This window comes from Octodon degus, unplaced genomic scaffold (genome assembly GCF_000260255.1).
Source record: "Octodon degus isolate 3935 unplaced genomic scaffold, OctDeg1.0 scaffold00140, whole genome shotgun sequence".
Taxonomy (NCBI): Eukaryota; Metazoa; Chordata; class Mammalia; order Rodentia; family Octodontidae; genus Octodon; species Octodon degus.
This window is the reverse complement of record NW_004524716.1, coordinates 1666220-1677167: the sequence shown is the minus strand read 5'-3', so window position 1 is coordinate 1677167 and position 10948 is coordinate 1666220. Positions and strand designations below refer to the sequence as shown.

At 38.9% G+C, this 10948-nt stretch overlaps 1 protein-coding gene across 1 annotated transcript; it reads right to left on the bottom strand.

The window, feature by feature from the left end:
• Positions 1 to 1909: 1909 nt before the first annotated feature.
• On the bottom strand, positions 1910 to 2582 carry LOC101587112 (60S ribosomal protein L10-like). Its single transcript, XM_023701755.1, has one exon. The coding sequence runs from the start codon at positions 2525 to 2527 to the stop codon at positions 1910 to 1912; it is 618 nt and encodes a 205-aa protein (XP_023557523.1). The 5' UTR covers positions 2528 to 2582.
• Positions 2583 to 10948: the final 8366 nt, after the last annotated feature.

Sequence of the window (10948 nt, the reverse complement as noted above, 5' to 3'; positions counted from 1 at the left end):
AAGAGTTACACGGTCAGGAAAAAAGCTTCCAGTAAGATTTCGGAGAAGAACCTGAAGACCAGTCTGTGGTCTTGACTGGAGATTCCAGTTGGAGCTCAGTAGACCAGAATACTGGTGAAAATGTATCTGGCAGTGAATGAGCTCAGGAGACAATGAGAACAATGTCTGCATTTGCAGTTGGGCTCCATGCCATGTGTGTTATTCTGTGGAAAATAAAGTATCTAGATGTTGCTCCTATCTTGAGGCATTGCAGAAGATTGAGATTAATGGCAGTGGATTCATTAATCCAGCAGAAGAAATTCCAAGACAGTTGAAAGTTGAAGCTACAGCATGGCTATTGTTTGGGGCTTCTACTCAGCTCTACTTTGAGAATCAAGAACAAACAACCAAATAAGTTTAAAACTTTTGAGTTTCACCAGGAAGGAAGCTCCTATGAAGTTGGGGCCTGTAAAAACGGCCTGAAGATATCACAAAAACCAGTCAGACCTCACCTTTGATGGCCAAAAATTGAAAAAGTGAAAGATTTTGCTTTGAGAGGAGCAAATCCCAGGGTACTGTTCTCCAGCTGGCAAGAAACCTTGAAGTATCATCCACATGGTGCTGGCTTTAGGCACATGCATAATGCAAGAGTTAAGTGGTCAGGTATAGAAGCTTCCGCTAAGATTTCAGAGGAAGACATGAAGACCGGTGTGTGGGCAGTGGGCAAAGTCATGAGGATGAAGCTGAAAGTGCAGTGGAGGCCCCAGGATGTTGGGAAAGCGAGGAACAGGGATCATCTGAGGAAACTGCAAGGAGTTAGCTGGGCTGGTGCAAAAGAAAAGCCATGAAAGCTAAAGTCACCGAGCAAGGCAGCTCAGTTCTTCTGGAGTTCATATCTTGCCACAGATTACTATTGCTACTAGACATGGAACTGTGGGATTTAATGTCTATCCTGCTTGATTTTGGTGTTGTTTTGGTCTCATTTCTTACTGCCCACCTTTTGGAATGAGAACGTTTACTCTGTATCTTGTATGTTGGTACCGTTCAATTTTTCCATTTTGCTGGGGCTTGCAACTAAGAGTTTGCCTTCAATCTCAGAGAAGACCCTGGATTTGCACTTTTTGGCAATGCTAAAACTGTTAGAACTTTGGCAACTCTTAGAGATGAACCAAATGCATTTTTTGCAAAGGAATATGCATGAGTATTTTAGGGGTCTGGGACAAAATATTGTGGTTTATATCTGGATGTCTCCCCAAAGCTTCATGTGCTTACAGTGGGGGGCGATTGAGAGATGATTTGATCATGGAAGTGTGATACTTATTGGTGGATTAGTTACTGGTGAGCTTATATTTAAAGATGATTGGGAAGGCAAAGCCTGATTGGAGGAAGTGGATCACTGGGGGTGTGGTCGGGAAGGGTGCATCTCCTTTCCTCCTCCTTTGATCCATCTCTGTGCTTCCTGCCACCAGGTTAGCCCTACCATGCCCCTCTGTCCTGTTGACCTGCCATTGAAGCCAGGCAGTTATGGATTGAAAATGCTGAAAACTATGAGACATAATAAACTCCTACAATCTGTGGGTGTTTGGTGTTGTGCATCAGTAATGAAGAAGGTAATTAAGACATCATATTTTTTGGCCCCTGTTTCAATGTTTAAAAAGTTAGATGTGTTTAGGGCAGTTAGATTAAAGATTTGAATATGGTTAGGGTTGTACATGTGTCCTCTATTCTGTTCCTCATGTCTGATTTGGGGCTTGTAGCATGCTGTTTTTAACACTAGCTTTTTTTTTGTTTTGTTTTTTTTGTTTTGTTTTGTTTTGTTTTGTTTTGTTTTGTTTTTTTGGTTTTTTTTGGGGAAGAGAGAACATTTATTCATGAACTTGGTGGGGATGGCACAGTGGAAGCCTTCAGGAGTGCAGGGCCCACCACTTGTCTAGGGGACCGCGACTGGGATGTATTTCACCCCGCAGCCATCAGGGATGAGGCGCTTCTCGGCCACCATGTCTTCAAATTCATCCGCACTGAACTTGGTGAAGCCCCACTTTTTGGAGATGTGGATCTTCTGGCGGCCAGGGAACTTAAACTTGGCCCTGCGTAGGGCCTCGATCACATGCTCCTTGTTCTGCAGCTTGGTACAGATAGACATGATGACCTGGCCAATGTGGACCCTTGCCACCGTGCCCTGGGGCTTCCCAAAGGCACCCCGCATGCCAGTCTGGAGCCTGTCAGCCCCAGCACAGGACAACATCTTGTTGATGCGGATGACATGGAAAGGGTGGAGCCGCACCCGGATATGGAAGCCGTCTTTGCCACAGCTTTTTACCATGTACTTGTTGGCACAAATCCGGGCAGCTTCCAGGGCTTCCGAGGAGAGTTGCTCATACTCATTAGACACCATGTGGCCGCAGAGCGGGAACTCATCCACTTTTGCTCTCTTCCGCCCCAGGTCAAAGACGCGGATCTTGGCATCAGGGACGCCTCGGCAGAAGCGGGACTTTGGGTACGGCTTGTTCTTACAGTACCGGTAACACCGGGCGGGACGACGTCCCATGGCGACACCAAAGGTCTTCGAAGGCGCGCCGAAGGAAAAGAGGCGCTCCTACGCCTGCGCATGCATTATATAGGTGGCCTATCTTCACCTAACACTAGCTTTGTAATATAACTTTAAGTCTGGGGATCTAGGCCCTCTGTTTTACCTTTGTCATCCAGGATTGCTTTGCTATTCTGGGTTCTTCTGGTTTCAGGTGAATTTTGGTATGGTTTTCTCCAATTCTGTAAAGAAAGCTGTTGTATTTTAATTGAAATTGTGGTACATGTGTATATCAATTTTAGAAATATGGCCATTTTAACTATATTGGTTCTGCCTCTCCAGACACAGAAGGTGTCTTTCCATTTTTTGATGTCCTCTTCAATTTCCTTTTTCAGATCATTATAGTTTCCACTGAAATTAATTCCAAGTATTTAATTTTTCTTGATGTTATTGTGAATGAGATTCTTTCCTAAATTCTTTCTTAGTGTTTTCCTTACTGGTGCACAGGTACACTACTGATTTTTTGTTGTTGTTACTGTTGTTTTTGTGTGTTGCTACATTGCTGACTTTGGTTATTAATTGTAGGAGTCTTTTGGTAAAATTTCTGGGTCTTCTTTGCAGAAGATTCTGACATCTTCAAGCAATAGTAATTTCCCATCTTCCTTTCCTATATGTTCCCCTTCTGTTTCTCTTTCTTCCTAATTGGTTTTGCTAATGATTCATGCACTATGTTGAGTAGGTGTCCCAGTTACTTTTCACTCATTGCTGGGACAAAATCTCCAGCACCCAAATTGAAGGAAGGAAAGGTTTGTTTAGCTCACAGCTTGTGGAGGTTTCAGTCTATACTTGGCTGGCTCCCAGGCAGAGTGGCACATGGCAGAGGGCAGCAGTTCAGGACAGCAGAAAACAGCAAAGAGCAAAGGGAAGGGCAGCAGCTGCAGCTTCTAGCCAGCCCCTCTCCCCTCCTTATAATATAAATAAACTCCCCTGGGGCTGGGGGTATAGGACTCACACAATGTCCACGCCCTTTCCTTGCACAGGATGAGGATATTTATAAAGTAAGAAGCCTGACTCTCTGCTGAGTCATTTAATTAAACTTCTAAACATCTCAAGTTGTCACAATGTATCAACCAGTATAGTAGGTGTGGACATCCCTGCCTTGTTTCTGATTTTAGAGAGAAATTTTTCAGTTATTGCCCACTAATACTGTATCGGCAACAAGTTTGTCACAAGTGGTTTTTTATCAGATTAACGTAAAATACTTCTATACCTATTTTCTTTACTGTTTTTATCATGAAAGTATTTTGGATTTTTTTTTCAAAGGCTTTTTCCACATCTATCAAGATGATCAAAGCCAACCAGATAGCTCAGTGTATTAAAGCACCGGCTTAGGCAGACGCAGGGACCAGGTTCGATTCCCAGAGTGCTTTGCTGGACTGGCCACCAGGGCAGGCTGAGATATTGATGGAGACTGGGCATGGTGGTGCACAGCTGTAATCCCAGCACTTGGGAGGCTGAAAACAGAAGGATCACTAGGAGTCCAATCTGTGTAGTGAGACCCTATAGACCCGTACTAAATACATAAAAAAAAGATGACCATGTGATCTATTTCCTTGTTTCTATTTCTGTGATATATTTGTGGATTTCTAAATTTTTTATTAATTTTATCGAGAAACAAATAGCAATGAGACAGTTTCAAAACAGGTTAGTAGGACCATTACAATAATTAATACATTGCATATTGTTGTCTTCATAGTAATTATTCATAGTACAAGATGCAGACATGATATCCTGTCCAAACACTCTTAGTACAAATCTTTCCTCTCATTGAATTAAGAGAAAGTAGCTGTATATCTATCCTAACTATTTTGTATATATAGATACAAAATGGTCCCTCATTTATATCCCCCTTTTTTGTTTAGTCTTGCCAGAGATAGGTATTCTATTAGCTCATTCTCTAATCCCTGAGATAGGGCCCTACTTAATCATAGTGTAGATCTTTTTTGATGACGCATTCTCTTTGCCAGTGTCTCATTGCAGATTTCTGCATCTGTATTCATTAAAGAAATTGCTCTATAGTTCTCTTTTGTGGTTGGATCCTTGTCTGATTTTGCAATCAGGATAATGGTAGCTTCATGGAATGACTCTTTTCAATTTCATTAAAGAACTTGACGAGTATTGGTGTCTGATTTTCCCTGAAGTTTTTGTAGAATCAGCAGTGAATCAATTCAGACCTGCATTTTTTTTTTTATTGGTTGACAAGTTTTCTCTTACTGATTTAATTTAATAGTCTATCATTAGATCATTCAGTGTTTTTAAATCTTCTTGGTTTAGTTTGGCAATTCATATGTATCTAGGAATCCATCCATCCATTTCTTCTAAATTCTCCAATTTATTGCATATAGATTTACAAACTAATTGTTGATTACCTTTTCTTCTTTGGCAATGTTTATTGTGATTTCATTTTTTTTCATTTGTACTTGAATTGATTTGGGCCTTTTCTCTCCTTTTTTGGGTGAGATTGGCTAAGATTGTGTCAATCTTGTTTAGTCCTTTGATGAACCAACTCGGATTCACTGATTCTTTAGACTATTTTTATGGTTTAAATTTCATTGATTTCTGCTGTCATTTATAATTTTTTTCCATTGTAACTTCAGGTTCAGTTGCCTTATTTGTATTTGGTGGTTTTTTTTTATTTTACTGTATTTTTTGGCTGACTTGGTTTTTTTTTTTCCATAATTTAATTGAGAAACAAATAGCAATGAGACAGTTTCAAACCAAATTGGTAGGACAGTTTCAATAATTAACATATTGCATACTCTCTTCCTAGTGGTCAATTGCTGTACAAGATGCAGACATGATATCCTATTTACAAGCACTATTAGAACAAATCCCTCTATTCATTAAGAGAATGTAACTATGTATTTATCCTAACCATTTTGAGTACACAGATACAAAATGGACATTCATCTATATCCCCTTTTTTGTTTAGTTCCATTATTTGAATATTATAGGTGTGTTAACTCCACAAAATAGTCTAAAAGAGTCCAGTAGTCTATAATAGTATTGGGTCTTCCACTTTACTCGCAATGTCAGAAACTGTTGACCTGAGTCCCCTACAGCTCAACATAACACCATGGCTTTACTTCTTATACTTCGTTTTTATACTTTTCTGCTGGATGGTTAAGACCAAGATAAAGCAAGACCTATGCAACAAGTGCTGCAGCTTTGGATCTGATAAGGTCAGTCAAATCCCCTCAGGATTTATCCTGAGACCCTGTACCTCATATTGTAGATCCTTTGTCAGTGTCAGCCATGTGGATGAGTCACGGCCATTGCTTGACCAATGTGCTCTCTGTGAAAGCCTGAGAGAATGTTTTCTCTCCATGTGACTCTCCCCAGGCACACTCTACATTATCAATCACTTTCCTCTTTGGCCCCATAATCTCCTTAATCAGAAAATTTGGGACACTACTGAATTATGTGACATTACAGCACAAGTTTTCGTATGTCCTGAGTCTTAATTGACATTGGAAGTCTAGGGCCAAAATGTTGGTTTTCCTTTCGTCCCTCCTTTTTCTCTAATTTTGGTCTGCAAACTTAGGTTGTTAACCCTCCAGAAGAGAAGTTTATTGTTATTACCATACAACCTAGGCTGTTAAGCTTAACCTCACTATCTTTTTGAATATCAAACATCTTAGGCACAACATGGAACAGGTATTTTTCATCAAGTATCGATATGTTGAACTTTAAGTTCCTACAGAATATGATGAAAAAACATTTAAAAATTAGAGTATATTTTTAAAATAGGCATAAAGAATTATATAGTTCTTATGTTTACACGTAAGTCCAAAAATCTAACCATATACAACCTTGAAGCAGGACAGTCCCGCAACATTCCTTTTCCTGTCTCCTTCCTTCATTCACCACCCCCTTCTTTTTGAACAATCATCTACCCAAGAGACAGCACAGCAGCAACTGGCATGTCATGACAAGCAGCCCGTATTCAAAAGACCAGAATGACAGGCACTCCAAGCATGTACCTACTATTACAAATTGCCATCTTCAGTGCAGCTGCTTAGTTCACAGATGTCTGTATATATAGTTAGTCAGGGTGAGAATCTTTCCTATTAACTGCTAGATTCAAAAATCTTCTGGAGATTCTCAGGATCATTGCCTTGCCCACTTTCTACATATAACTGTATGGCTTGTCACTGTCATGTTTCCTAGCTCTTCTCCTTTCCCTCTCTTAATTAGTTAGTCCTCGAGTTCTTCCTTTCCTTTTACTTGTATTATACCTTTCTATTTGTACTTCTTCTTTTGAGTTCTTATACTAGGGAAACTATACAATATTTACACATGTGTGTCTGCTTTATTTCACTTATGAGTATATCTTCAAGTGGCATCCACTTCAATATAAAGGCTTTGAGTTTATGATTCTTTATAGCTGAGTAATACTCCACTGTATAAAAATACCACATCTTTTTCACTGACTTGTTTTTTAGGGGAGATTTATTTTTTGTTTTTGGTGCCGAGGACTGAACCCAGGATTTCCAGCTTCCTAGGCCAGCATTCTACTGCTGAGCCAAATCCCCAGCCCCTATAACTTCAGGTTCATATTGTTCTTCATCTTCTAGACCTTGAGGTGAATTGCTAGTCTACTTATTTGGGCTCACTCTGTTTTTGTGATATGAGTATTCATTCATAGATATAAACTTCCCTCTTGTGACATTGTGTTCCATAAGTTCTGGTAGCTTATACAGGTATTATCATTTAGTTCTACAAACTCTTATTTTTTCCTTGATTTCTTTTGTAATCCATTGTTTATTTATGAGTATATTATTCAGTTTCCATGCACTTGCACAGCTTCTAGGGTTTCCTTTTGTTGGTGATCTCTAGTCTCATTGCTCTATTATCTGGTAATAAGTACAATATTTCGATTATCTTGCATTACTTAAGCTTGATCTCTTGGCTATTGTGTGGTCTATTTTAAAGAAAGTTCCATATGCTTCTGAGAATATGTATTCTATTTTTTGTTAAATGGAACACTATAGATAGCTATTAAGTCCCTTTGTTCAAAGGTTTTGTTCAACTCTGATATTTCTTTATTGACTTTTTTGTCTAGTTGATCAGTCTGTTTGTGACGGTGAGAGATATAGAGGCCTTCCATGATAATAGTGTGTCTTCATTACTCTTTGTGTGGCTGAGACAAAATACCCAGAACCCAAAGTTAAAGGATAAAAGGGTTTCTTTGGCTCACAGTTTGTAGCTATTTCAGTCCATAGTCAGCTGGCTCCAAGACAGGGTAGCCCCAGAGGAGGGAGAGTCCATGGCAAGCAGGCAGGCAAGAACGTACTCACCCTCTTTCTGGCCCTTAAATCTCATACAGGCTATTCACACCCTTAATCCTTCATCCTTCCCAGAATTATCCCAGACCAATCAGTGGACTGATTTAATAATCAAACGACTTCTACCCTAGCTCCGTACCCTGTAGATCCAGCCACCTCTTCTGAGAAGTGCTCCCTATGATAGCATGAGGCTCGAGAAGACAGCTAAACATGAGCCACAACATTTCGATTTATCTGATCTTTTATGTCCAGAAGTACTTGTTTTATGAAGTCATGTGCACCGTTGTTCAGTGGATACATGTTAAGAATTTTATAATTTCCTGTTTTGTTGTTCCCTTAACCAATATATAGTGATCTTTGTGTCTTTCATGCAGTTGGCTTTAGGTCCACTTCCTGTGAGTATAGGATAGTTATACCTGCTGTTTTCCGGTTCTCATTGCATGAAATATTGTTTTCCACCCTTTGATTTTAGTCTATGAGTTTCTTTTCGTGTTAAGTGTGTTAAATTTTGTTTCTTGATCTATTTTACTAGTCTATCTTATTTGATTTGGAAATAGAGACCATTCACATGGAGAATAGCTGTTAATTTATTTCTGCCATTGCATTATTTTCTCATTGCTAATCCTCTGTATTTCTCTTCTCATCTGCTTGCCTTATCTAGTATATTCATTCCATTAGACCTTTCGTCATTGTTAGGTTTAATGTCTCTTTCTAGGGAATCCTTGAGAAATTTTCAAAGTGGTGGTTTGATAGTCTTGAATTTCTTTAGGTGCTCTATATTATGGATTTTTTTTTTCTGGTACTGGGGATTGAACTCAGGACCTTGGGCTTTCCAGGCAGGTGCATATGCCACGGAGCTATATCCCTGGACCAGCTATGGAATATCTTATTTCTCCATTAGTTTTGAAGGATAGTTTTGTACGATCAATCACCCTTGGTTGGAAATTCTTTACTTCCAGCGCTTGCCACATTTCACTCCCAGATCTGCTGTCCTTTAAGATTAGTGCTCAGAAGTCTTCTGTAATTCCAAAGATTTTACTTCTATAAATGATTTGTCTCTCTTCTCTATCTGCTTTTAAAATTCTGTTGTTGTGTTGGACTTCTGGGATCGGAACTATGATGTGTTGGGGTGAGCTTTATTCAATAGTTGCAGTTCTGTGTATGTTGTCCTCAGTCAGGACCAGGTCAGCTGGTTAGTCCTCACCTCTGCTGCCCCATGCCAAGGGGAAACAAAATATATAACTGTGGGTGTTTTCACCCTTGCTTAGGGCAGGGCAAGGGGTGGGACATATCTGGTGCAAGTCTGTGTATTCACATGGGTTACAAATCTATGAATTCCTTGGCAACTGGAGCCTTGTGGTAGGTTTTAAAATCAGGAACTGTTGACTGGAGAGATGGCTCAGTGGAATAAGTGCTTCCCTGGCAAGCACAAGGTCCTGAGTTCAGTTCCCAGTTCTGCCAATACACACACACACACACACACACACACACACACACACACACACACAAATCAGGAAATGTTACTGTACCAACTTTGTCATTTTTCAAAATCATTCTTGCTGTTCTGGGTCAGTTGGTTTTCCATATAAAGTTTAGGACCAGCTTGTTGAAATTTAAAAAACCAGACCAAAACAAAACTATAGCTGGCATTCTGAGTGGAAATTCACAGAATCCGAAGGTCAATTTCCCATTTAAACATGTGATCAGCTCTTTTTATGTTGTAGATTTAGGTTGCTAGTATTTTGTTGAAACTGCACAGATGCTTCTCAACTTATGGTAAAGTTATGTTTTGATAGATTCGGTATAAAAAAATACCATAAGTCAAAATGCATTTAACATACCTAACCTGCCACGCAACATAGCTTAACAACACAGTACCCTGTAGAGTCCTGGATGGTTCTTCTTCTATCATGTGACTGACTGGGAGCCATGGCTAGGCCAATTGGTGAAAGATCAAACTGCAAAATACAAAGTATGGTTTAATAGAAACTCCAATGTATTTAGTAGAATATATAGTGTGTTCCCATCATTGTAAAGGGACAATAATAAGCCCAACCATTGTAAGTTGGGCATTGCTGTATCTACATTAATGAGTGGTATTGGTCTATAGTCTTATTGTGATATTGTTGTTTTTGCTGTCAGTGTAATACAGGCCTCATACAATGAGCTGTGACATATTCTTTCATTTTCTTTACTTGGAAACATATGAACAATTTGTATTAATTTTTTATTTGTTATAATTCACTAATGAAGCCATCTGGGCTATAGATTTGGTAGTTGTTTCTTGATTAATAATTCAATCTTCTATGAAAAATCTGTGCAGTGTGTCTATTTTTGAGTCAGTTGCAGTAGTTTATAACTGCCTTTGAATTTACTTCTTCTGTCTTACCTAATTTGTTGGCATATAATTATTCATGGTATTTCCTTCTAGTCCCTTGTATTTGTGTAAGGTTGGGACTGATGCCTGCTCTTTCATACCTCATTTTAATAGTTTAAGTCTTTCTTTTTCTCTGTGCTTAGTCTAGCTAAAGATTTATGAATTTTGTTGATATTTCAGAGAACCAACTTTTAGTTTCATTGCTTAGTTGCTGATGCTTCCCTATTCTGTATTTCATTAATTTCCCTCTACTCTATTCTTTCCTACCATTAATTTTAGATCTTCTTAAGAAATTATTTACAGTTGTGAATTTTTCTTGGAGCACTGTGCTAGTTGCATTCATAATATTTGGTATACCGTGTCTTTATTTCCATTCACCTCAAAGTATTTTCTAATGTTTTGATGATTATCTTTTTAACCCTTAGAGAACTGGGAGTTTGTTTTTAAGCTGTGCAAGGGAATTAGTTTCCCTAATGTCCCTCCTATTTCATTTCACTGTAGTCAAACGGGATATTGTGTATTATTTCATCCTCAAAAGAATAGAAATGTGCCTAAAGGCACATTGACGCTTATTCTGAGGAATAGCACATGGTCTATTTCAAGGGGAATATTTCATGTGTGACTTCTAAGAACATTTATTCTGCTGTTAATAAATTTCACAAGTGTGTTATATGTCTACTAGGTTTATGGTATTCAAATTTAATTTCTTTTTTTTTT